This window comes from Lethenteron reissneri, chromosome 29, assembly GCF_015708825.2.
Source record: "Lethenteron reissneri isolate LAM-NWPU_2019-01 chromosome 29, ASM1570882v1, whole genome shotgun sequence".
Classification (NCBI taxonomy): Eukaryota; Metazoa; Chordata; class Hyperoartia; order Petromyzontiformes; family Petromyzontidae; genus Lethenteron; species Lethenteron reissneri.
This window is the reverse complement of record NC_083807.1, coordinates 14,806,382-14,834,218: the sequence shown is the minus strand read 5'-3', so window position 1 is coordinate 14,834,218 and position 27,837 is coordinate 14,806,382. Positions and strand designations below refer to the sequence as shown.

The 27,837-nt window shown below is 45.0% G+C and overlaps 1 protein-coding gene across 1 annotated transcript in view; it reads left to right on the top strand.

Annotated features, from left to right (window-relative positions):
* Positions 1–1,119: 1,119 nt before the first annotated feature.
* Positions 1,120–27,837, top strand: part of LOC133349075 (plectin-like) — a 95,452-nt gene continuing 68,734 nt past the window's right edge. Inside the window, exons 1-13 of the mRNA XM_061562214.1 lie at positions 1,120–1,296; positions 2,894–2,998; positions 4,465–4,560; positions 5,336–5,461; positions 8,017–8,169; positions 8,616–8,770; positions 9,628–9,754; positions 10,232–10,318; positions 11,845–12,046; positions 14,606–14,754; positions 20,388–20,530; positions 21,595–21,733; positions 22,857–23,050. Of these exons, the coding sequence (XP_061418198.1) occupies positions 1,120–1,296; positions 2,894–2,998; positions 4,465–4,560; positions 5,336–5,461; positions 8,017–8,169; positions 8,616–8,770; positions 9,628–9,754; positions 10,232–10,318; positions 11,845–12,046; positions 14,606–14,754; positions 20,388–20,530; positions 21,595–21,733; positions 22,857–23,050 (1,853 nt within the window). The remainder of the gene's footprint in view (positions 1,297–2,893; positions 2,999–4,464; positions 4,561–5,335; positions 5,462–8,016; positions 8,170–8,615; positions 8,771–9,627; positions 9,755–10,231; positions 10,319–11,844; positions 12,047–14,605; positions 14,755–20,387; positions 20,531–21,594; positions 21,734–22,856; positions 23,051–27,837) is intronic.

Below are 27,837 nucleotides of genomic sequence, written 5' to 3'. Positions count from 1 at the left end.
GCGCGTAGCAATGACGGTCTAAAACACAGGCATATCGCAGGGACCCTCATGTCCGCTAATCAATTCAACTCGAGTAAAGTCTACAAGACTTAACCGTGGCTCGTAAAGTTAAGTGATACAAATTTCTGAACCGTGATCCAAGATATGGTACTGACATTACCTCAATTTGTATCTCCATCCAATTTATATTGAAAACAAGTGAGAATAACGGATAAAAGTTAATGGATTAAGTAACACTCTCCAACATGCAGTTTTCCTGTATTTATTGATCAGGATGGAAACTGATAATAGTTTTTTTACCCTTTTATCTGGCAACAAAACTGACACCTTTTTTTACAAGGAGTCATGTTTGCATAGACTACAATACCTGCAGTCATAATGCAAACAAAAAACATAACTCTGATAATGTACACTGTCCTTGAAGTTGATTGGTCCACACCCGAGACAGCTTTCCTTAGAGCCTAGTCTCACATGGGTTGGACCAGATGACGCCAAAAGGCGCACAACTCAAAGACAGTGCACCATCAGAGTATGAGAGCTCGGGGTAAGCATTTACACCATTGGAACCTCATTTGCCAGTAGGTCCACACCCGAGCTGTCTCGGGTGTGGACCAATCAACTTAAAGGACAGTGCATACATTATCAGAGTTCTGTTTTTTGTTTGCATTCCGACTACAGGTATTGTGGTAAATGCAAACATGACTCCTTGTAAAAAAGGTGTCAGTTTTGTTGCCAGATAAAAGGGTAAAAAAACAATTATCATATTTTGCTACTGGCAAATGAGGTTCCAATGGTGTAAAGGATGGAAACTGTTTAGATTAAATGCGTTTGCACATTACCAAACAATTGTTCTCTGCTCTGCTTCATGTCTCCCAGGTTTGGGCACCCGTTTGATGAATTTGGCCACTTCTCAATCGGATAAGTCCCTGATAGCAACTTACCACAGTTGTGTTCTTATTGTTATAGCGTCCCCTCAACCCCCTGCACCACCATGATGGATGAATCGACAGAGAGAGCCAATAATAATAATTTAAATTCATAAAGCGCCCTTAAACAATCGTTTCCAGGGTGCTCATGCATGTAAATTCCCCCATCCTCGGTCGGAAAGCGCCAACGCAAATGTGTGCTTTACAGTCGGAGTCACAGAGCTACATCCAGAACCTGGAGGACTTGCAGCGCTTCATTGGCAATGCCACCGAGCAGCTTGTGTGGCTCAACCAGCGAGAGGAGGAGGAGCTCGCCTTTGACTGGAGCGACCAGAACACCGACCTCTCTTCCAAGAAGGATTCTCACTCCGTACGTCCGTCGCCACCGTCGCTCTCCATACCGGAAGTTATTTTTGAGTGCTCATTCTCCTTAAGCTTTAAACTGTTTTATTATTATTATTTTATCAGGTAAGGCCCCCACTGAGCTATGTACAGCTCTTTTTCAGAAGCGGCCTGGCCATCACAAATGATAGCTCAACGAAGTGGCTTATCGCGTGGAAATTTATAGCAGGCAACAAATACTCTGAACGTTGCAGCTTTTCACGAGCATCAGCCATATTTTTATTTCTACTGCTGGGATCAGAGCTTAATTTCTCACTCAATATTTTCTGGAATACAGGTAGGCCTGACTTTGAGCAGAGATTATTGGTGTAAGGCACTACCACTAGACTACAAAGTACACTTATCCATAATAATACTTCCATGTTTATGCCCTATATTCCGATTCTTTTTTGAATGAGTGTCAGATCAAATAAGGCGAGATGGTTGTGTGGTTATGCCGAAATAATTATTTGAACAGTGTTGCAGCTGTTATTAACCACTGTCTGGGACTATGTTTGGCTACTCCTCTCAAATATGAGTGATAGTGGTGCATTTCTGCTTATTCTCCAGAGTGGTCTTCAGCATTTCTTAAGCCGTCTCAACCCTTCACTGTACATTAGAGCCTGTGGGCTGGTATTGAATGTCATTGTCTTGAGTGATTGTCACAATCATTGGCTACCCACTGACTTAACAAAGAAAGCAAATGTCAAAGCCATAGAACAGCTTGGCACGCAGAAATAGTTCCCAGGGTAATGAAATGTTTTAATAAAGAGTACCTAACCACATTTGTCTCACCAGGAATAGATGCAGTGTCTTAAAATAGGCTCGTCGATGAACTGCTTTGTAAACATGATATTGGGATTATCCCATGTTACATGAGCACTGCACCATGCACTTTAACTAGCAAATTTGTGTGCAAACATTGTCAATTCCTGTGAATTGTGTATTCATATGGAAATTCTAACATGGATTTTAATTAACGTCACTGCAGTAATACATCTAATGACATTACTCTCTAAAATTTTAATAAGGGCTGCAGGGGAAAATTGTCATGGCTAAGAGGAGGGTTCCTCAAATTCGGAGGAGTGAGAGCGTCTGTGGATTTGGTGGGTCTCTCACCCCTCTCCAGATCAGCGTGTGGTACCAGGAGGAATTTGATAACATTGTTTGAGCTAAAAGGCTACACGGATGCCCACACTGGTGTGGAAAAAATCAAGAAAGCTGCTACACATGCTTTTGTAAACACAAAATATTCAGCAGCAGCAGCAGCAGCTGTGTCTAGCCACCTGCAGATCCCTGGCCTGGATGAAAATGCTGTCCAGATGCTGGCAGACTCATGAAAGGCATACAAAAACATTGGTCGTGTGTTGACTTTGGAATGAGATAAAATAGGGAATATTAATTATTTTGGCCATAATATTGACATGAATGTACCGTATTTTTCTTTCCACGGATAATGAAAATGTACCCGAGCGCTATTATGTTGCTTTACCTATTAACTACCACCCCACCCCGGTCCTCCCTCGCTCTCTCCGCTTAAGAAGCAAAGGTACATCTGGAACTGTTATGTTGTTTTTTTTTTGCAGGAGTTTTTGAAGGACCTGGAGAAGAGGGAGACTGAGATAAACCGTGTACAGAAATTTGGAGAAAACCTAGTGAATGATGACCACCCTGGACAAGACACAATTGAGGTGCCAATTTAACTTTTGTTTGTATTACATTGCAGTTAGCGGTGCATCGTTCTGGTAAGTGTTATAAGCAGTTTAGCAATTAGAAACAACAGAAAAGTTTTTTTTCAAACATAAAATATTAATCTAATGAGAACAACTCCTTATGTACTTCATGGGATCTCCTTTGCCAGTACCAAAATATGATAATAGGTTTTTCCACTTTTTTCTGGCAACAAAACAGGTGTTAAGATGTTAAAACGCCAAACTGAAACCTTTTACAAAGAATCATGTCTGCATTAACCACAATGCTTGTGGTCAGAATGCAAACAAAAAACATACTCTGATAATATATGCATTGTCCTTGCAACTGATTGGTCCACACCAGAGACAGCTTTCTTTTGAGCATCGTCTCAAACGGTGGAGACCTTTCTTGATTTGAAGCTTTCGTGACTGCAGGAATCCATACTCTTTGGTTCTTTTTCACCTGAAGACGGTTGCTTGTGTTGCGATCGAAACGTCGTGATTTATTATTTTTTCTACCTACGTGACTTTACCGAAAGAACCAAAGAGTATGTTGTTAGACCTGTTTTGTTGCCAGAAAAAAGGGGAAAAACCTATTATCCTTATGTACTCTATAATACAGTTTTTTTTGGGTTTGATCGCGTAAGTATTAATGTGTCGTTAAATCCACCACCACCCGACACATACAATTCGTAAGGTTTGTCACAAAAACAGAACATGCCAATTCGTTACTCGTATATTTACAATCTGAGTGACGTTTCGGCAGTAATTACAACCGGCATCATCAGGCGGCAGCTTACATCTGAGTATGGCAAAACGTCGTACTCAGATTATAAATGTTGTGGATTTGCTCTCCAACACACAACCGGTGTGCTGTACTCGTAACGAATTGGCACGTTCTGATTACGTGACCAACCTTACTAACTGGATGTGTTGGGTGGTGGCGGGTTTAATGAGACATTTATATTTATGCGATCTAACCCTAAAAAACTTGTATTATGGATATTGGTCGCGAAAGCCTCCCCGTTAAACTCATTATGTACTGATGTAAATCATGATGGGATTATTGATTTGTTTGCATTGACCAGAACCCCCTTATATAGATGGGAGTGCTCTGGCCGATAACAACTGGAAACGACATTGGTATTTGTTTAGCAAGCCTGCCTCTGCTGACTAACCCAAAAAAAGTTGAGAAACTGGTTGAGATGTTGCTTGTTTCAATAAATGCTACCAGATAATGATCTTTTGAAAGACAATAAGTGGACTGATGGACTACAATAACATTTTAAGTTGAAGGGAAAGTACGGTACAAAAGTAAATTTCACAAGCTAATATGATCTTTGTTATTTAAATTGTCTACTATTCAAGTCCCATTTGTTTGCTGTTGCCTCATGGCTCATTCACGTTCAATGTTAATTACTCTAACGATCTTCCCGCCCTTCTTCCTGATCCTCTGCTTTGGCCAGGCCTTCATGGATGTCCTTCAGACTCAGTGGAGCTGGATGCTGCAACTCACCCAGAGCATCGACTCTCACCTGCAAAACAACATGGCATATTTTCAGGTAGGTCTCACCTATCTGCCAATGCTGTAATGTCTCAGGAGTTTGTTGAGGCTTCATATGCTCGTTATCTACACTCACATATGTCTTCATCTGGAAAACGGCTCATTCAAAATTGCCATCATCACAATCCATGGGCAGTCGTAGGTGTCACAGTGCACATTTCATTATTTTTATCCACTTTCCTCTGTCTTGTGCCAATATGCACATCTTTTTGGCACCAATCTTTTATGTTTTTAAGCCATTTTCTGTTAGGTATAATGACCAATGTGACCATTAATTTGTTCTTCCCACGGTGGAGTTGTTACCGTACATACACATGTGTTGATTTATATTGTTTGTGCACGAATGGATAAACAAACTGCACTTGATAAATGTGTACACGTATTTATTTCCATTTTTTAAGGGTTGTTTGATATTGCCTGCTACAACAAATTAAAAGTAATTTCCTACTCAAATTAATATTTTTGTTGCGCTCAACTCCATCCTCAAGGTGGAGGTGAGTCTATCCAAATGTCGCCTATTGTATACATTTATTTTAACGGAAATCTTATTAAGTGTTCTTTCTACATTTGTTAAAGAGACATTGTGACCAAATCACCTGTTATGCACGCTCCTTGAGAGCGAGCGATACGAAGTGCACGTTGCAAGCTCAAAACATTTTTCTAGCGTCGACCCAACGCACACTCTCTATACAAAGCATTGTGTTTCCAATGGAAGGCCACGTACGGTCTGCTGAGAGCTTGAGCGTCCCGTATCCATTTTCCAATGCGCCTAGTTTTTCGAGGACGCCAAGCAGACGGAGCAGACGCTGAAGGCGCGGCAGGAGAAAATGAGGAGCAAGTACACGGCCGACAAGACGAGCAGCGTGGCTCACCTGGAGGAGCTGCTAGACGGCATCATGGTTCGTTCCTCCCCCCCACACCGACGCGCCCCCACATTGCCTCTGCACAAACACACATGCTTCGTTGGGGTTGGTTTTGTAAGTTAATGGGGCTAGGCCACGAAATTATCTTGCCACATTGGTGTCGTTCACCCGTTTCCGTTCTGAGGCGACTGCAAGTTTCAGGGTGGGTGTCCCCTTCACCGCTGAATGTCGGAGCATGGAAGCGGCTGAGCGTTAATTTTATTTAGAGCCGCGTAGCACCGTTTTTAAAGACATCGTACTCACGGCAGAGAAGCGTAGCGACACGACCGCTCTCTGTGATAGCTGGTGCAAAACTGTGCCATACGCCCTCCTGCATAGCCTTGCGGGAGCCTCGGTACCGATAAAATTATTTTATTTTAGTTTTTCTTCCGGTTATTTTCCAATGACGCACACGTACTCGTACGTTACCGTAACGGAAAAGGGTTAAGATCCTCCGCCACTTGACACAACCATACTGGTTAAATTGTCACTCTGCGTACAAGCCGTTGAACACGCTAATTATTATTGTTTCAGCTCGCCGGTAAGTTGAAGAACAATTCCTTACAACCAAATTCAGCAATTGGATGCAACGGTTTGTTTCAAGCTACGCCAAGCATCTTCAGGATAATGTTCAGGAAGTGTGAATGAAAGTCTCGGAAGTCGGAATCAAATGAGAATGTTAAACGCTTGAACACGTGACAATTTAGTTTTTGTCGGGTGGTGGAGGGTCTTAAAGACACATTTGGCCAGATGATTGCGTGTCCTCGCCAAGAAAATTATTATCTGACAGAAACCTCCGTTTTAAGGGATTCGTTTGTTGAGCTGTGTACTGAATTTCCAATATATTCTTTATACAGAGCATCATCTTAATGTTTCAGTAAAAATATGTCTGTAAATTAAAACAACTTGTATAACGCAAGGATAATTTGTTTAATACAAACTTAAGAAAGGTCAACAAAAAATATATTTCAAACTCATGTCGAGTGGGTGGGGAGTTGATAAGATAGGATCACTATGGGGACCTCATTTGCCAGTAAAAATATGATAATTGGTTCTTTATCCTTCTATCTGGCAACAAAACTGACACCTTTTTGCAAGGAGTCATGTTTGCATAGACCACAATACCTGCAGTCATAATACAAACAAAAGAACATAACTCTGATAATGTGCACTGTCCTTGAAGTTGATTGGTCCACACCCGAGACAGCTTTCCTTCGAGCCTAGTCTCATATGGGTTGGACCAGATGACGCCAAAAGGCGCACAACTCAAGGACAATGCACCATCAGAGTATGAGAGCTCGGGGCAAGCATCTACACTATGGGGACCTCATTTGCCAGTAAAAATATGATAATTGGTTCTTTACCCTTCTATCTGGCAACAAAACTGACACCTTTTTGCAAGGAGTCATGTTTGCATAGACCACAATACCTGCAGTCATAATACAAACAAAAGAACATAACTCTGATAATGTGCACTGTCCTTGAAGTTGATTGGTCCACACCCGAGACAGCTTTCCTTCGAGCCTAGTCTCATATGGGTTGGACCAGATGACGCCAAAAGGCGCACAACTCAAGGACAATGCACCATCAGAGTATGAGAGCTCGGGGCAAGCATCTACACTATGGGGACCTCATTTGCCAGTAAAGGTCCCCATAGTGTAGATGCTTGCCCCGAGCTCTCATACTCTGATGGTGCATTGTCCTTGAGTTGTGCGCCTTTTGGCGTCATCTGGTCCAACCCATATGAGACTAGGCTCGAAGGAAAGCTGTCTCGGGTGTGGACCAATCAACTTCAAGGACAGTGCACATTATCAGAGTTATGTTCTTTTGTTTGTATTATGACTGCAGGTATTGTGGTCTATGCAAACATGACTCCTTGCAAAAAGGTGTCAGTTTTGTTGCCAGATAGAAGGGTAAAGAACCAATTATCAAGATAGGATCACATTCAGTTTGGTGAGTCAAGCTGAATATCTAAAATGCTATCAGTGAATGATTGAATCGGGTAATAGCTCATTATGCGGTCCATGGTTTGAGATTGGCGACCACAGTTGCACTTCTGGGCTATTCCAGAAACTATCCGTCGCTCGAGAAGATATCCCGCACCTGCTGTGCGATGCTACGACGAAGATTTAATGAAACATGTGGCGAGATGTGAACTACCTCGCCTGGTGTACAGAAGGTCCGTGGGTTCGATCCCAGCCATGACACCTGTATATTTGGAGTTTGCATGTTCTCCCAGGGGTCGTGTGGATTTTTATCTGGGTTCTCCTGTTTTTGCCTCCACATTTAGACATGCGTTGAGATTATTTGGCTGTTGTAAGTTTCCAGAAGCGACCTGTGGCCAGGTCGCTTCTGAAAAATAGCTATATAGCTCAGTGGGCCTTACCTGGTAAGTAAAAAAAAATATTCAATAGATTTAAACTAAATTCTCTACCCACAGTTCTCTTCATCATCAATTGACTGGTTTATCACACATAAGTGACACTTAAGCCGTCTCTTGTCTCCTGTTGTCTCTCATTACACGCATTCAAACGAAACAACAACGACGACAGGCCGAGAAGGAATCGTTGTTCAACTACAACCGGACGGTTGCCAACCTTGCCGGCCGCGCCAAGGCCGTCGTGCAGCTGAAGCCCAGGAACCCCGCCAACCCCGTGCAAAACCAGATCCCCCTCAAGGCGCTGTGCGAGTACAAGACGGAGGAGGTGAGCTCGACTCCCCAACTTGGCCGCGCAGGGCCTCGTCTCTTGCCACCGAACTCTTATCCCAGTGGATCGCCAAACTCCCAGATCAGCGCGGTCGGCTATGTACTTGGAGAAAGAAGCATCGACAGACATATATGCGTACAGAATGGCGCTACGGTGCCGAGATGTTAACTCTCTCGCCTGGTGTGCAGGAGGTTGTGGGTTCGAACAGCAGAGGGCTTTGTGGCAAAAAAATATTTGAACTGTTCCGAATTTTCTATGCCTCCATGTCTATGCTCCCCACCTTCACTAACCCACGCTGATGAGCACAGTGAAGTATGGTGCAATAACCCCGACGACCCGCACGTCGCGGGGAGTTCCGTCATTCAGCAGTGGATTGAACAAAGGCCTATGCCTTTAGAGTCGAGCGGGTTGTGATCGTCGTCCATGCTCCTTCACGCGTGCAGGTGTTGATAAAACCCAACGATCAGTGCATCCTGAGGAACAACTCCAACCGCATCAAGTGGAGGGGAATCGGGCCTGGAGGTCGCGACATCGATCTGCTCTCTCTCTGCTTTCAAGTGCCCCCTCCCAACCAGGACGCAATGGAGGTCGCCAATCGGTGAGCCGTGTTTTTAGTGTTTGTTTCGCGTCACCAACGTGATTCGCAGATTGCGCATTAGCTGATCCGCATACTGATTTGCTCTGGTCGCTCGCTTGCTCACCGACTGTCAGTCGCCTCTTCATCATTATAGGGTGCTGTGGTTGGCGAGATGTTAACTCTGTCACCTAGTTTAGAGGAGGTCATGGGTTCGATCCCGACCCTGATGTCTGTATATTTGGAGTTTGCATGTCTCTCTCCCCATGGTCGTGTGGATTTCTCTCTGGGTCCTCCACATTTACAAACATGCGTTTAGAGTATTTGGCTGCTATAAATGTCCACGTGATAAGCCACTTCGTGGAGCTGCCATTTGTGGCCAGTTTGCTTCTGAAAAATATTTATATAGCTCAGTGGTCCTTACCTGGTAAAATAAAAATCGTGAGTTACTGCCATAGATACCACTCCTGTGAGCTCACTTTATGATTCCTCCACCGATGTTGAGGACTCGGTCTACCAGACTGACCGGTCCATCTCATCCACCACACTGGGTTTAACCACCACACTGGAGGTCACAACACTTCTCTTACCACTGCTTCCCTCGAGCTGCCCGACTTTGGAATTCCCTTCCAGTCGTCTCTTTTCCCCAAGCTCGCACAATAATAACCTCGCTGAATTCCAGCAAGGTTTTCACTTTTTATCTGTCGTATCTTTGGGTTTTGCTCTTCTTTGCTGGCTGCTTGATGTGTTTGTTGGCCTTTTTTGGCACTGTGCTCAAGCGGCTGGAAAAAAAAGAGTATTATTGCGTGGGTGATTAATACTGGAGCTGTCCCCTTCGTGTTTCTGCTCATCTTTACTTCATTGGGAACCGCTGTGTGCAGAATTGACAACCTCAACCAAGGGAACATGACCATGTGGCAGCAGGTGACCATCAATCTCCGGTGCCTCATCTTCTGGAAGTACCTGCTGCGGGATATGGAGACCGTCCGTTCGTGGAGCCTCGAACACGTGCGTGAACAAAACACCGCCTCTCATCTTGACGCGCCATCACGGGTGTCCAGGGATTTCTTTTCTCACTGAATATTTTCCAGCTCGACTGGAAGAGGCACGCGATTAATAGTGGCTAACAAGAGGTATACTGGATGTGGTGTGCCAGGTTCTAGAAATATATTCCCAGTTGCTCACCTGGACAGACCTGGCTTAATTAAGCCCCGGTTTTAGCATCTATACCTGGAGATCTGCAGTTTTATTCACTGCATTATAACGTTAAAACGAATTGCCAAAATCAGGTATTGAGAAAGAGAGGCCAGTTAAAATGGCTTTGGAAGTAGTTTTAAGGTGGCATCTTTCTGGGCCGTTCTCGGAAACACTGCTCACTGCCAGAGTGAGGAACATTTTCAGAGTGTGGCTATAATATCACATGCAGTCCCATAAACTTCACACTACAAAAGCAAATTCTTCAAATGCATCTCTTGTGCTTTACAGAAGCCTTCTCCTGAAGAGTACACGCGGGTCATGCAAGACTTGGAGTCTAACTATGAAGAGTTCCTTCGAATGAGCCAGGATTCACAGGTGTGTGTATGTGTGTGTGATGACATAGTGAGGCGAGCGGTAGTGTGGCGGTTAGCACGCTGCGCTATGAACCCGGCGACCAGAGTTCGATTTCCACTCAAGACTAACACTAGTGACGATTATCTGAACCGGTCCTGGGCCTCCCCTAGGTGTGTAAACATTGCCACTGGGGAGACAAAGGTGGCCGGGCGTGGTGCTGGCCACCCACCCCCTTGTGTGCCCTCCCGGCCTTCATCCATGTTCGCTAACATCACTTGCCCCAACAGTCTGTTAAGGCTACACGGGAGATGTTTGTCGTTGTCTTTGTTGACATAGTGGGGAGCACAGGTGTAGCATCTGCCAGTCGTTTCATTCATTTAACTCGTAACATGTGGGTCTGTTCCGTGACCTGCCAGTGAGGCTTACGCGCTTCACGTGGCCTTAGATTCTACCTCGGCTGGCTCAAGTGCGACGGTGAAATCACCGTCACTCGGTGGCGAATGGCGGTGACGAATGACAGTTCTTGTGAATGCCCGAATTGTCGATTATTGACATATGCGGTGTTAAATTAACTCACCGTTAAATAATTTGAGCCATGTAATCAAGAGTATATTTTTATCTGTAGCATCTTATATGGAATAAATAGCAAAATGGATAAATGGACAGTTATCTTTCCTTCACACATCTGTGTACACGTAAAAAAATAAAGGTGTTTTGTACACTGCCTTTCTGCCCCCATGTCTTTCTGGGAGTGCATAACGTCATCAGCCGTGATTCAGTGTCATCAGCAGTCAGCCTTGCTTGTATTAACCCTGGTGAACTGCTACATGTAATAGGCAAGGTCCCTTTCTTTAAGGGTCATCTTTTACACAGTTCACTTGTTAAATGTGAATGTGAACGAGAAACCAAGGTGACGTGAAATTATTGAAATAATTTGTAATGTATTCTGGGAGACGTTTCCTTAAGGTAAATATAACAGACGTCTGGATTCCATGAAATCCATTACGAGTCTTAAGACATTTTTCAGGAGCCTGTGTTGGAATGTTTGTCATATCCCACGATCGTCATGGTTTCAATATTGCCAGAAATGTGCTGGCTCAGGACGTGTGTGTGTGTGTGTGCGTGCGCACTGGTGGCGCACACCTCTACTCCAGTGCTGTGGAGGCAGTGAGGGTTAGTGGATCACGCAGATTCGTGAAACTCCCAAACCCGCTGGGGCATCAGGGTCGCCATCTCCTGGCTTGCCTGGGTACGGCAGTACAGTAAGGGGATTTAATCTCCATCGGTTATTCCATCGGTACGGGCGATTGAGTGTTGCCCCCTCAATTGAGCAGATTTTCTCTGGGTTATCCTGTGTCCTGCTGCTCGTGAATGGAATTGGTTAAATATCCCCATATAGGGCCACAGAGCTTGGACAACTGTTGGCACCGGTTCTTTGGCTACCTTCCCCGCTTGCGCCTGTCCGAGAGCCGACGGAAAAACCGTGCGCGTGTTACAAATGTACACACTTGCACTTTTGAGCGACACTTTCACTCTATCCCTTACAGCTGTTCGGTCCCAACGACTTGACGCAGCTGCGCCGCGACTACACAAGCACCGTGCAGTACTTCAACGACGTCGTGGAGCTCTGGGAGGGAGCCGGCAAGGCGCCGATGACACAAACGCAGCTGCCGGACATGGGGGGCAGAAATGTGGATCACGAGGTGGTGGTGGATCACAACATATCCCTCCACACCTCCATGGAATTTGGTGAGAGAGGACCCCCCCGTATTGATTGTTCATTGCTTACTTGCCCGCATCTTTCGCGATATCTCTGTCTGTGATATCATCATTGTCGTTGTCATTTTCATCATCAATTTAATAATAATTTGCAGCTATTTGTAAATGCATTGCTGGATTAAGGCCTCCCTTCTCCCATGTCAGTCACGGTGTTTGTTCGACTATGCTTTAACGACGCTGGTGAGAGCAGGTTGGCGCAAGTGGGTGGGAAGGGTGTGGCTGCGCAGGACCGGTTTGGATAGCGCTTGCTGCTGATGTCATCCACGGCCAGGAATTGAACTCACGTTGCAGCATTAAATAGTGGAGCGTGCCCACCGCTCTGCAAAGTCCTTCAAAGGTTTCATTTTCATTGGTTATAACGACAGCCATAAGCAAATATGAATATGGCTGTTATTATCTATATATATAATGAGCCAAGAATGTCTGTATCCTGCGCGTGACGTCACTCCACGTCGGCCAGCCCCCCTCATTAATAATCATGAACAGATGATGTCCTCCGCATGGAACCTCCCCCCCCTCATTAATAATTATGAGTAGGTGACATCACTCCACATGGAGCACCCCCCCCCCCTCCATTAATAATCATGAGCAGGTGACGTCACTCCACATCGAACAGCCCCCCTCATTAATACTCATGAACATGTGACGTCCTCCAAATGGACACCCCCCCCCCATAAATAATAATTAGCGGGTGACGTCACTCCACATGGGGGGCGAGGCGCCTCCTCCCCCCTCCTCAGCGTCAACTCACAACCCTCACTACAAAGGCAGAACCCTCACGTCACGTGATCTACGTAACGCTATTGAGACATCGAAGTAAAAAGTACGTCATGATGAACAAGGGATTATAACCTTTAAATTAAGTAAGTCTGTGTCACCGCGGCCTTACATATTGCACGTGAATTGATGCAATTAATATCACGTCGCGGTCTGCTTTTCGGTTGCAAGTTTGAGATTTGCTGCAATACATCCTGTCCTTGGACGGGCAAAAGGCTAGTGATCGATATTTATATTTGTGTAGTGGGTCCAATCAGGCACACACTAGAACTTGGAGGAAACACATGTGTTTTGGTTCTGCTAGTATTTAATTTAATTTATTATTTTGATAGTGTTTAATTTAATTTATTATTTTATCTTTATACGTGACTTTACCGAAAGAACCAAATAATAATTCATGCAGTCACGAAAGCTCCAAATTAAGTTTGAAACACAGTTTATAAACTAACATCACATAACTCTTAACGAAATAACAACATAAGGTGGTAACCCACCTTTCCTACACTTAGCTATATACACTTGGAGTAGATGGCTATTTACATTCTGGATGGGCAACTACAAACCGGACCAGGTAGCCAACGCGCTGCTTGGTCCACGTGCGCGACGCCCGGAGAACCGAAGACCCGCCGACGACGAAGGTTTCTTCCAGCAGCATCGACCCCGCTCCCCCCCCCCCGGGGTTTGGCTTTTATCCTTACGTCGTGGCCAGGCCCCGCCTTTGGCCATGCCTCTTTTCCCGATCCTTAGTGAGGGTTCAGGGTCCACCTCACGTGTTCCTCAACCCTGGCATCCCCCTGCCCACACCACCTCCAGTCACGTGCCTCTCCCTGTTTACCCAGCCTCCCCTGGTATGCCCATCCGGTGTCCGGGGAGAGGCTCCGCCCCTACAGTAGCCACCCACATGATACTGTCTCTACACAACGGTACTCATACCAACGACACTACATTTGCACATTCATGTCTCCAATCCAGTTTTCAGGAAATATATGTTAACGTTGCTTTGAATAGTCGTGATGAGAGTAGTTCTCCTTGCTTAATTCTTGTTCTGATTAGGATGTTGCTTCTCACTTCATTGATTGGCAATGTTGTGGTTCCTTTTTTGTAAATGCTTTTTATAATTTCTATATATATTATATGAAGACCTTTTGCTTGTTAGAGCTCGGATGATTTCATTTCCCACCCAATCAAATTGATTATTCCGGTCAATTTAAGCCAGGAGTAATTGTATTTGATACTACTTTGTCTTTCTATAGGATCTGGAATGGTTATTATACCAATACCCCCACATTCATGCTTATCAACCAGATCCTAGGGAAAACAAACTAGCTTAAAACTCAATTATGCAGGGTCAGTGCTTCATTAACATTGTGTCATTCAGGGTTAGCTGTCATCACGGATTTTCCTAGGCTTAAAATCTACATTTGGGCATTGAAATACTTGATATGATGTGTTATGTAAGGTGCTTTGATTTTTTTTGAGTAATGTAAGCGCCATATGAACACACATTCTCATCCTTAGTTGTAAAAAAAACATTTCATAGAGTAAAATAAAAACAATCAATTGCATTGGTGCATGGTTGGTTGGTTGTATGTTGAACTTCTTTTGCACCGTGCGTAGCCAACCGTGCTACTCGGAGGTGCCAGAAAGGACAAACTAAACACAAAAAGCAGTTCTCAAGAAATTAGTTTTCAATCTAGATTTAAAAGTGCATAGCTCCAGTGGCGTCCAACTGTCGTTTGTGTTCTTGTTAAGACGGGAGCAGTGAGGCGGATGAGGCCAGACTGCGCAAGTTGGTGCTGCTCATTGGCAACTGGGAGGACTCCCTGTGGAACATCATACAGACACCGCTCAAGGTTCAGAACCCGATCCAAGACAGCGAGGATCGGCTGAATAGCCTGCAGGTGAGACGTAATTTTGCGCGCAAAAAACAAAAGCTGCTCGTTACCTTTTGCCAACGCCTCGATTGCTGAAGGCGATGTATCAGCACCTCTTTTGAGTCCTGTATGAACCAGGTAATTCACAGTTGTTTAAAGGGTACAAATGAAAAAGGAATACATGGGCACAGGTGAAGCGTGGGAATTGCTTCGCACGTACCACTGTTGGTGGAAGTGTTTTCACGAATGGGAGCTCCAGCGTGCTTCTCTGAAGGATATTTTGTATGCATGTTCAACTTCTTTCGCACCCTACGTAGCCAATCGTGCTAATCGGAGGTGCGGGGAAGGACAACAAACTAAAACAAAAATAAATAGGCTGCTCTTCCACGCTGGCCAGACTTGTCGGAAGAGTTGGGAGTACCCACACTTTACCCAACCACACACGATCTACCGACTGGTCGGTGGACAGTGGGTAAGGGGGACCATTAAGGACCTCGCCCATTTGTTTTAACCGCCACGCCAGGAGATGGAATCGAACCGGTGACCTCTGGATTGTAAGTCCAGTGTGCGAACCCTTACACCGAGGCAGCGTCCCATTTGAGTACAGGTGACTCCTTTACTTACGAACATTCGACGTACAAACTTTCAGAGATACAAACAAATCTGGTTAGTATGTCCAGTTGCCTGTTTGGACCGAGAGTTGTAAGTTCAACCGCTATGCAATAAGTGGCGGTGGTGGCATCTACATTTGCAGGACATTAAAAAATTGGCATCTACATCTACAGGCGATTATACAACTTTTAAAACAATTCTCCATGTTTAATGTAAATGCAGTACAACATTTTTGGAATCGACAGGAGTAAAATTGGACTTACGAACAAATTGTCTTACAAAAATGATCTCTGGAACTTAACTCGTTTGTAAGTAGAGGAGTCCCTGTACGTAACTTGAGATGAAACCGATATACAATGATGCCCTCAATATGCGTGAGCTTCGTTCTCTTTCACGACTTCATCTTTGTACGAGAGACATTTATTAATCCCACAAGATTTCATTTTAATTTATAACGAATGCTATTAATTATTAACCATGAAAGACGTGGTGACAGACTGTGATTTACGTTACTTTGGACACCATTACTCAGAGCTGGCGGTGGCATTTGGGTATTCATGGGCAGAGTCTTGTGGTTTCATGCTTGATGTGAAGCCCCGCCTCAGTCTGGAGCCGGCAACCAAACTGCTTCTCATTGCCAGATCTCGTGAGCATGCATTTAATTATATGCAGTTATTACTTTCGTTAATATATACATTATAATGCATTAAAAAAATTAACAAAACGCTTGCCTTGTTGTTTCAATTCCCGTGCCGGGAGATTGAATTCGACCGGTGAACTCTGGAATGCATATTGAGCGATGTAACCGTGACACCGCGACAGCTCAGACTACGTCTGTCTGCTAACCGTACCAGCTTCATGATTGCCTGCATGCTATAAGGATGGCACGGATACCAAATGTACTTATTGTTATTTTAAAGAAGCGTGGCACGCGAGTCAAGTAGCGCCATGGTGTCGAGATGTTAAAGACTCGCCTGGTATACAGGAGGTTGTGGGTTCAATCCCTACCCTGATGCCTGTTTATTTGGAGTTTGCATGTTATCTCCGTGGTCGTGTGGATTTTCTCCGCATCCTCTGGTTTTGCCTTCCGCATTTAGAAACATGCGTTAGGAGTATTTGGCTGTATTCTATGGTTATTTCGGTAAAGTTACATAGATAGAAAAAAAATAACAATACAATAAAAATAAAGTGAATAAAAATAAAAAAAATATCACGACGTTTCGATCGCAACACAAGCAGTCGTCATCAGGAACAGGGAAGTTAGCCTCTGAGGGCAAGCTGTTTATAAAGGTTTAGAGATGGGCGGGGCAGCTAATGTTAATATAGGAGAAGGCTCTGACACCGCCAGTAGGTCTACACCAGGGGTCCTCAAACTTTTTAAACAGGGGGCCAGTTCACTGTCCCTCAGACCGTTGGAGGGCCGGACTATAGTAAAAAAAAAACTATGCACAAATTCCGATGCACACTGCATATATCTTATTTTGAAGTGAAGAAACAAAACGGGAACAAATACAATATTTAAAATGAAGAACAAGTAAAGTTAAATCAACAAACTTGCCAGTATTTCAATGGGAACTATGGGCCTGCTTTTGGCTAATGAGATGGTCAATGTCCGGTTCCATATTTGTCACTGCTAGTCATAACAAGTGATGCAAGTGTGCATCCGTTAGTCTAGATCTGGTTGGAGATTTCAAATGTTTCATTCTGGAAAAAGTCTGTTCACAGACATGAGTGCTGCCAAAGATAGTTGCCATTTTGAGTGCATGGTTCCTGAGATGAGGATATGTCTCAGAGGGGAGAGATGCATAGAAATTATGAAGGCTGCTTGACTTGAATGCGTCTTTCAGAGAGTCACAATTCTGCAGTTCAGCCAGTTCCATTTGGTAAATTGTATCCACATTTTCAATGTTAATAGAAAATGGGTTACGGAAAAGCTGTATGTCCTGTTCATGGAGATGAAACTCTTTAAATCTAAATTGGAACTCCTTTTGCAATTTATCCAGTGAATCCACACATGTTTTGTTTGGGAATTGCAACCAATGGTTTTTCCGCTAACAGATTTTGAGTTGTGGGGAGATGGCAGAAGTTTTCCTCCTTAACTTGTTTGAGGAGGCCTAATTTTACTTCAAATGCTTTGACATGTGATTGCATATCACAGATGAGCTTCCCCTTTCCTTGAAGTTGCACATTGAAACTGTTGAGTAGCTCTGTTACATCTGTCAGAAAGGCAAGGTGCCATTTCCATTCTGCATCATTGAGCTCTGGTACTTCTTTGTTTTTGAAAGCAGAAAAGCTGTAATCTGTGGAAGTAAGTCATAGAAACGTTTCAAAACTCTCCCTCGACTCAGCCAACGGACTTATGTGTGGTACAGAACATCTTCATGGTCAACATTTAGTTCAGACAGAAATTCCTGAAATTGTCTGTGGTTTAGTGCATGAGCTCTAATGAAGTTAACACAAGATACCACAATTTTCATAACAGAGTCCCACTTCAGTGATTTACTACACAGCGCTTGTTGGTGGATGAGGCAGTGTATGGCTATTGGATGAGAATGGTTATGTTTGTCCATCTCTTGGTTAATGCGAGCAATTACTCCTTTCTTAGACCCCACCATGCTCGGAGGACCATCAGTTGTCACACTGGCTAGTTTAGCCCAGTTCAGCTCCAAACCATTCACAGTTTGGCAAACTTTTTCATAGATATCCTCTCCTGTAGTGGTTCCTTTGATGCTTTGCAGTGCAGCAAGCTCTTCTGTGACTTCGAAATAGTCATTCGTCCCACGAATAAAAATTAGAAGTTGTGCAGAATCACGAACATCATTGCTTTCGTCGAGTGCCAAGGAAAAATAGGAAAGTGTTTTTTGTGGAGTTTTGCAAATGCTGATGCAAATTGTCTCCCATTTCTTCAATCCTCTGTGTAATTGTAGGTCCTGAAAGACTCACTGTACTAAATAAATCGGCCTTCTCTGGACACATCTCTTTGGCAACAGAAAGAAGGCATTCTTTAACCCACGAATGGTCTGCCAGTGCCCGCTATTAGCTTGACAACTTGAAAACTTGCTCGCAGTGATGAAATATTTAGCTGCTTCTGCTTCACAAAAGTATTTTGCTGAGTTGTTAATGTATTTTTCAGTTTTAATATTTTATCTTTTCTCACTTCTCCGACCAAACAATCATATTTATCTTTATGTTGAGTTTCATAGTGTCGACGTAAATTGTATTCTTTGAACACAGACAGTATATTCTGGCATATCAGACACACAGCTCTTTCCTTGTACTGCATGAAAAAGTAATCATAAGTCCACTGTTCTTTGAATATCCTATACTCCGAGTAATTTTTTCTCTTTCTTGACATCATTGTTTCCTAGGGAGTCAAAATTGCTATTAGTAAAATACTAATATATATACAGCGCTACAAAAACAATATACCAGCAATAACTTTGCCCACACAGAGACATACAGACTGCACTGCCCATCAATGCAGTCTGATTGGGGGAACTCCGCTTTAACCCCAGGCTCACACTGGTGCGGGTGCCATTAAAAAGTTAATTACACCTACAGTTTTGTTCACAGATCGCAGTACATCCCCAGCACACAGGAATATCACTCGGAGTGGAGCTGAGGGGCAAGTGAGGGAGCTGAGGGAGGGAGAGCCAGTCAAGCGCAGCCAGGGGAGGGCTGGCAGCCTTAGGCCTGGGGGGCAAGTCCAGTCAATTGGCCCCTTGAACCATTCACCAGCGCAGCCCAATGAGTGCCCACCGCCGCAGCTCAATCAGTGCCCACCGCCGCAGCTCAATCAGTGCTCACCAGCGCAGCCAAATCAGTGCTCGCCACTGCAGCCCAATCAGTGCTCACCAGCGCAGCCCAATTAGTGCTCACCAGCGCAGCCCAATTAGTGCTCACCAGCGCAGCTCAATTAGTGCTCACAAGCGCAGCCCAATTAGTGACCATGGGCCGGATTAATGTCCTCGGCGGGCCGCATGTGGCCCGCGGGACGTAGTTTGAGGACCCCTGGTCTACACCAATCAAAGCATTGCACCTCACTCCACACACCCACACTGCTGACGGTGGAGGTGGACAAGAAAACACAAATCAAGTCATGACCCAAAGTGGTTGATGAAATCTTTCCAATGATTGCTGAGTTAAAAAACGTCGTCTCGGTTGAAATTATGTCTGTGTCTGTATATATGGATGGCTTCAGGAACGAATCTTTGTTGATAGCCAGTTGGCTTGCAAAGTACCATCGTCTTAGAGAAATACATTTCACGTGAGCCAGCCGCATTAAAGTAATGATTAGCTACGGCAGAAGTATTGGTCCTGCCGTGTTTCAGATCTGCCTTATGTTCACGAACACGGTCCGAGACATGTTGTTTGGTTTCCCCAATGTAACTGCTGCCGCAGATACAGCTTAGATGTAGACGCTGGGATATTGCAAGTCAGGAATCTTGTCCTTTACAGATCGGATCAGGTCACGAATGTTATGCACTGTGTTAAATCGGACCTGGATGTTGTTTTTATTCAAGATTTTGGAAATCTTTTTGGTTGTCCCTGCTATGTAAGGTAAGGTGATGGTTTTGATTGGATCTTCAGATGGCTCCTTCCTCACGGTTGGAATGATGGCTTTGCGGATTGTGTAGTCAGAATATCCATTTGCCTTGAGAGCCTGGTGTACGTGTTTGAGTTCACTGGTTAGGTGTTCATGGACGGAGATACATTAAGCTCTATGGTGTAGCGTTTTGATGAGGGAATTCTTCTGGGATGGATGGTGGTGGGAATCAGGTTTTAGATAGGCGTAAGTATGGGTTACTTTCCTGCAGACAGAGTGGCTAATTGAGTCATCTGGTCTCTTTTTGATTGGCTGCTTTAAATTTGCATGTGATAAGCAACTTCTTTGAGCTATCTTTTGTGGTTAGGTCGCTACTGAAAGAAAGCTATATAGCTCAGTGGGCCTTACCTGGTGAAATGTTTTTATTTTTTTATTTTAGTTCACTACCAGCAAATATTTTTTTTACATTGAATGTCCGATGCCCACAAACTTTTTTATATAGGCCTTGATGCAGTCCCTGGATGGCATGGGAGGACAGCTGGAGGCTCTGAACCAGAATCCGGCAATCGCTCAGCACAATGACTTCATCAGCCTGGTGCAGAAGTACAAGCCGCTGCATGAGCTGTCAGCTCAATGCATGGAGGAGTAAGGATCTCTTGTTGTCACGCACGCACACGCGCGTGATTCCAGTGCTCACACAGCCAAGCTGATGCATTTTTACAGGATGATGACGCAAGTACTTCACGTGCCGTCAAGAAGACCATGTGCAAATACTTTTAATAGCCATGTAATGACGCCTGTGTACGCGTATGTTGATATTCTTTAGCAAGCAAAATATATTAATACTCTTTACTGCTCCCGTCAGAGTGTATTGATGTTCAAAGATTTTTTTTTTTCGCAACTGAAATCAGATTTTGGTGGGGACAAGTCTGTTCATAGGACTGCCACTGTTCATGATAGTCTAACACCGGTCATTATACAGCAGGCCAAAGACCCGGTTGTTGGGCGTCACTTGTTCCACTGCTCTTTGTGTGCGGGCCCTGTTGAGTTGAGTGTCGGACAAAGCGAAACCCATTTCTACTGTCTTGTTTGTGCAGTTCTATTCAATCCATTCGCCCCACTGTGATCACTTCAGTTGGATACAAATTAAAATTCTAAAAGATTTTTATCGGCACAGTTGGATGCACGCATCGTGAGCACAGGGATACGTTCGATTGACGGACGAACGCGTCGTTACGTGCCCGACGACGCATCAATGAATCGTTGCATTGTTTACGGAGCCTAACTGTAATGCGGGTCAGCGTCACTTACGAGGAGCAGGCCACGAACCGTTGCCTCTCAGCACGCGCTTGGCTACGTATGGTGCGAAAGAAGCACCGACATACATTCGTACATAATAGATGCCACAGGCTGCAGAGTTATGTTATGGGTAGCAGAAGGTGGTGCAGAAATGTCCATTGTTCTATTGTCCATTTTTAAACCATATCTATGCGGCCCGCCTTCACCAACTGAACTGACCGTCGTGGTGAAGCACACATGGGCCAACAAAACATTAAACTTAAAACTAAACTTTTTATTTTACCAGGTAAGGCCCACTGAGCTATATATCTCTTATTCGGAAGCGATAAACGATACAGACAGCTCTTGGCGAACCACGGTAGAGTGGCAGCTGCTTAATGCCCGCTTGTCCGTTGCCCTGTGACCCCTAGCCTCAAGGTGGTGGACTCGACCGTGCGCAGTGTGGAGGACGTGGAGAGCGTCGTGAAGCTGTACGAGGTGAAGCTGGCGGAGGAGGACATGGCCGCGAGCAGCCCTCAGGGCATCCAGGCCTACATCGTGCTCCTCAAGGTGGGGGCGCGCGCTCGCTACTTAATCAGAATCGGAAATGTTTATTTGTACTGGAGGAATATGATGGGCTGTAAAGCTCTTTTTTCTCACAGATGTCCAGTAATAGGGCAGGTAAATGATGCAAAAGCACGATAAGAGTGCAAAGTATAGGAGAGGTAGACAAGTCACTTCAAGAAAACAGTCTATACAAATAAAACTTTTTTTATCTTACCAGGTAAAGCCCACCGTGCTATCAACTTCTTTTACAGAAGCGACCTGGCCACAAATAATAGCTCAACAAAGTGGTTTAGCATGTGGACATTTATAGCAGCAAAATTAACAAAATAATATAAATGCCACGGTGGCTCCTGTCACCTTACAGTCGGGGGGGAGGGGGCGGGGAGGAGGGTCACCTCCTAGCGGAGGGGTTCGTGGCGGTAGCTGGGTAACTGCGTATGATTGCAGATAGAATCCGTGAAGTTCCCCCTCCCCCCACCACCAACTTTGTCACAGATAAGAGGTGTTTTACTATATTTAAATTACATTTAAGCAACTAATGGCTGCTTACTCAACACTGAGCTGTGTATTTAAATGTCCCGTTGTCAGCATAATGAGTGTTTAAGTCACCTTGTTGATGAAATAAAAACACACTCCACATTACCATAACTTTTGGTAAATTAAAATTAAACAACTTGGTGTCTCTTCGCCATGTCTAAACGTGTATTGGGGTATCCTACGACATCCATTTCATCTCCCATTCACCGCTCATTCTTTAATGTGGCCTCCGCCCAGTGCTGTAGGCCGCACCTCCAATTAGCACGGTAGGCTACGTACTTGCGCAAGAAGTTCAACATACGCACATACCTCCTGTCGTCTTAACCCAGCGTGGTGGAGGAGGAAGAGGAGCAAAACTACACTGTGACCCATCCCACCCTCTACGCTCACAATCTCTAACGTCCCTCTCTGTGCGTCCGTCGCCCTGCGGCTGCAGCCTCCCAGGTGGAGACTGAGCCCCAAAGCGTGTCGCAGCGCCTCGACAGCTACACACACACACGCGCATAGGGGACAGTCCGGGCAAATTCGTCCAGAATTCTCGACTCTGGCATTTGTAATCGCCTTCCCCCCCCTTGTATCTTTACCACAGCAATGGCAGTCGGAGCTGGAGCAGAAGCAGCGGCTGTTTCGCCGCATGCAGGAGGAGCTCCCACGTGCCGAGGCCGTGAACGTAAAGCTGAACCAGCAGCACAGTCTGCAGTACCCGGATGTGAGCCCCTATGGGGAGCGTGCCCACTCCCTGCACGAGCGCGGCCAGCGCCTGCAAGCTCAGATCGGCCTCAGGTAAATGGGCTGGAGCGTTTTTTGTGTCCCATTGGGCCGGGGGGTCGGCAATCCGCGGCTCCGGAGCGACATGTGCGCTCTTTACGGATTGCTTCGTGACTTTCTGTACGCATGTATTTATGTATTCACGTGCATTGCGGTATAGTTTGAGTTTTGTACCGAATTCGAAAATTTTTTGCTCTTATGGTTATTTTGGTTGCCAGCCCCTGTGCTCAGCGATTAAATGCCCCAGCCTCGCAAAGCGCCGGTCGTCGCCCCTTGTCTGAATCGTTCCAGTGCCCAGCTTTAGGTGGTTTTCGTTCTTCACTCCCCTCTCCTCCACACATACTCGTAGAGAACCGTTGCTCTGCGACGTAAAATAAGAGACTGTTGCCATTTTCATACTTGTCACACAATGCTGGACTCTGAGCGCTAAAGGTAATGTGTTTTTTTTCATATTCTTTTAGGATTTAACTAATATTCTGGTGAAATAATTACATCAATAGGAGCACTAATTAAAAAGTTCGAACAATTTTAAGTGAACTGTGTTTACTCCCCCTCCTCTTCGGTGTCGCTATCTATTGTTCGTCTTCTGAACTTATTCCATCATTTCAATTCGATTCAATGATAATTTTTGTTTACATGGAAAATCCCGTGTAGCCAGTTACCCGGCCCCATGGCCACAAACAGCAGCAGAGTTATTGTTGGGGTGGAGAGGAACCCACCCAGGAGTCAACCATGAAACTTAAGGCACAGATTATTTTAATTGTAATTTGATGGGGAGGACCCCCCTTATGGCAGCTGTCCCTGTGTGGCACAAGCTAACACAGCACCAGTCTGTGAGTGGGCAATTAGTCAGCAAGGGGGCGGGTGATATTTGTTTTGGATATTTTCCAATCAAGTAATTTGTGAGTAATTTGCCAAATCTTTTGACCGTGACGCCGGCACGTGGGGGCCTACTGCTTCGCGCGAATTACGCCGCTTGGGATCTTCATTGTCTCGCTGCGATGCGGAAGGCAATGTATTTGCGACGCAAGCACCCGCAGTATTAACCGGGGTGGTCCAGGGTGGGGGTGGCTCGAATTTGCAAACGTCCGCAACGAGCGGCACAAATGCGGCACCGCTCGGCGGTTATCGCCGTGGCGGCTCTGACGCAGATTGGGAAGAGACGGAGATGAAGAGACGTAAACCAGGCCTGTTTCGTGACCTTGTTTAAAGGGGGGGGAGTGGGGTCTTGGAAAGCTCAGAGTCGGGGTGGGGGGGGGCACACTGACATAGGGAATGTTAAATTAATTTGAAGCAAGTCTGAAACGCTAAAAGAAAATGAGTAATAGGACGCGCTTTTTGTCTGTCGTGCATTCTCCTCGAGTTCCAACACTCCCGAGTGTGTGTGTGTGGGGAAAGGCTGTGGAGAGTGGTAGTGGAGCGGTTAGTGCGCTGCGCTACGAACCTGGTGAATCATGTTCGATTCACGGCCATAATCAGTGACGATTGTCGAAACCAGTCCTGGGCCTCCCCTAGGTCGACTCAGCCTGAAATTAGTGCCTGGTGTGGTGTGTAAACATCGCTACTGGGGAGACAAAGGTGGCCGGGCATGGTACTGGCCACCCACCCCCTCGTGTGCCGTTCTGGCCTTCATGGGTGGTCTTTAACAGCACTTGCCCCAACAGTCTGTTCAGGCTATACGGGGGATCTTTGTCTTTTTTGGGGGAAAGGCTGTGATGCCATTGCTGAATTTGTGCTTGTTTTAGCACGAGTTATCTTCTTCTTGCTGGACTAGACTTGACTCGTTCTGACGTGACTGTAACTTGCTCTTGCAATTAATCTCATAATAGGTTGCTGTTTTTATATTTCACGAATAACTCAACGGACATGTTCTGTTATTTTTTGTATTTTTTTGCATTTAAAGATACGACTTCATAATTAACCGACCAACAGGTGCATTTTTTTCTTTGTACAGTGTGTACATACAGCGTGTGTACACAATGCTCACGGTTAAAATATTTATTGACTGATTTAGTAAATGTAATAATTCACTTAATTAATTGTCTTCCAGTCAATTCCACAAAAAATCTATGTGATTGTCAACCCAGCAAATGTTCTTGAGGACCTTCTGAATTAACACGTCTGCTGGGAGCATTTCAAACGAGACCGATCTTCATTCAAATCAAATGATGCCATTTTTACCTTCGTGTTACAATTTTACCTGATGATGTTTATTCTCCCGTCTTGAATAAAACCCTATAACCCATGAACATTATTTCTATTTTACCAGGTAAGGCCCACTGAGCAATGTGGCTATTTTTCAGAAGTGACCTGGCCACAAATTATCACTCAACGAAGTGGCTTATCACGTGGAAATTTATAATAGCCAAATACTCTAAACGCATGTTTCTAAATGTGGAGGGAAAAACCGGAGGACCCGGAGAGAAATCCACACGACCACGGGGAGAGAGAACATGCCATCTCCAAATTTACAGGTGTCAGGGTCGGGATCAAACCCACGACCTCCTGTATATCAGGCGAGGTAATTTCCATCTCTCCACCGTGGCGCCCAAGTATTGATTGGCACCTTCACCAAACGTGACTCCAATGTTATAAGAAGAGTAAAATATTTTTTATTTTGAAAGGGTAGCGGTTGAGCGAGATGGTCTGTCTTGTCTGCGCTTGTTCCCTTGCCAGGGGGCTGGGAGTGCAACGTGTGAGTGAGTGTGCGGTCGTCGTTTGGCTTGATGCTTCAACGATGAACATGCGACTGCTCCTCCTGACATGTTTAATGCTGTGTACTCAGTGTCCCAGGGCGCTTTTCCTTTCCAAATGAATACGTTGGCATATGTGTCAGACAGTTGAGGGAGGGGGGTGGGTAGGGGGTTGGGGGGGGTGTGGAGTGAGGGGGGCCATTCAGAGCTCCGGTTCCTATGTGCACACTCTGTCGGGTTAAGTCAAATCAGCACGCTGCTTCAAATGCCTGCCTGTTTTAATTGCATAATGTGTTTTGCAGTGGAGATTCGCGTTCGAAGGTGAACAGTAGCATCCCTGCAGAGTGTATTTGAAGTATAGAGTTAACACAAGCATCGTAGTGCTTGTGGAGTTAACGTATACACTGATAACATTTTCATTGCAAAATGTGGGTGCATTGTTCGACCTGTCTTAGAAATTAATTTCTTGAATGTTGTGCAGTAACATTATTGTAGAGTTGCATAGTTTATACACGTGTACATGGATAAAATATTCAGACATTTAAATATATACACAATAACAATAATCATTTATAGCCCTTTGTCAATAAACTGCTGGGCGAAGGCTTCACCGTGCCTTTTGCTCGTGGGGAGGGGGGGTTGTTTGACCATACTTCACCACACGTGGGCGGTGTCGATCTGCGAAGGGTGGTCTGCCCCAAGGCTGGTCACAGATGTCAACCGCTTGAGCGTGTTTCTGTCGTGTTCCGGTAATTAAACTCGCTGGGTTCATCATACTCTGATAATATATGCATTGTTTTTGAAACTGATTGGTCCACACTAGAGACAGCTTTCTTTCGAGCCTCGTCTCAAACGGTGTTAGACTAGGCTCATTTGGCGTCCTCTGGTCGAACACCGTTTGAGACAAGGCTCGAAAGAAAGCTGTCTCTGGTGTGGGCCAATCAGTTTCAAAGACAATCCATATGTTATCAGAGTATATTTTTTGTTTGCATTCTGACCACAAGTATTGTGGTTAATGCAGACATGATTCCTTGTAAAAGGGTTTATTTGGTGTTTGAACATCTTAACACCTGTTTTGTTGCCAGAAAAAAGGGGAAAACCTCTTCTCATATTTTGGTACTGGCAAAGGAGGTCCCATGATGTAAATCTTTGTTCATTTAGCAGTGCACACAAGCCCTGTCCCCAGAGCTCGTTGAGAACTTGGCTTTGACTCTGGGTTGCAGTCGTCCATTCTGATTTATCCCAGCACTCGAGTCCAGTGCATGCATGGTCACAGCCCAATCACCAATGACTGCAAGAAAAGACAAAGATTCCTCCGTATAGCCTTAACAGACTGTTGGTGCAAGTGCTATTCGCGAATAGCATCTATGAAGGCTGGCACCAGCACACGAGGGGGTGGGTGGCCAGCACCACACTCGGCCGCCTTTGTCTCCCCCCAGTGGCAATGTTTACGCATTACACCGGGTATCTTATTTTGAGGATGAATCAACCTAGGTGAAGCCCTGGACATTAAGTTTGAATTTAACGTGGGTAAATCACAGCTAAAAGCCATTGAGTTCACTGCCACGTGGCGGACAGTTCTCTGCCATTTCCTTCTGCGTGATATCTCTGCCATGCAGGGTGAATCTAACTCATTGCGCAATTGGATTAAAATTATTTGGAGAAAATTGTATTAAGTAAACGCACACACACAAACCAACCACTGATGACTAATAGGGAATGTTCATTTTTGTGGGCGGGGTGAACAGAATGATCTAAGGGGCATAGTTTAGGGTGTAAGATGTAACTACCTCCTTCCCCCGCACCTCCGATTAGCACACTTGGCTGCGTACGGTGGGAAAAAAGTTCAACATACATAATCTGCCTGGTATACAGGAGGTTAAGAGTTCGATCCCCATCCTGACGCCTGCTGCTGTATATTTGGAGTTTGCGTGTCTCTCTCCCCATGGCCGTGTGGATTTTTTTCCGAGTCCTCCGATTTTTCCTTCCACATTTAGAAACATGTGTTTCGAGTATTTGGCTGCTATAAATTTTTACGTGATAACCCTCTTTGTTGGGCGATCATGTGTGGCTAGGTCCCTTCTGCTATATAGCTCACTTTAGTAGGTA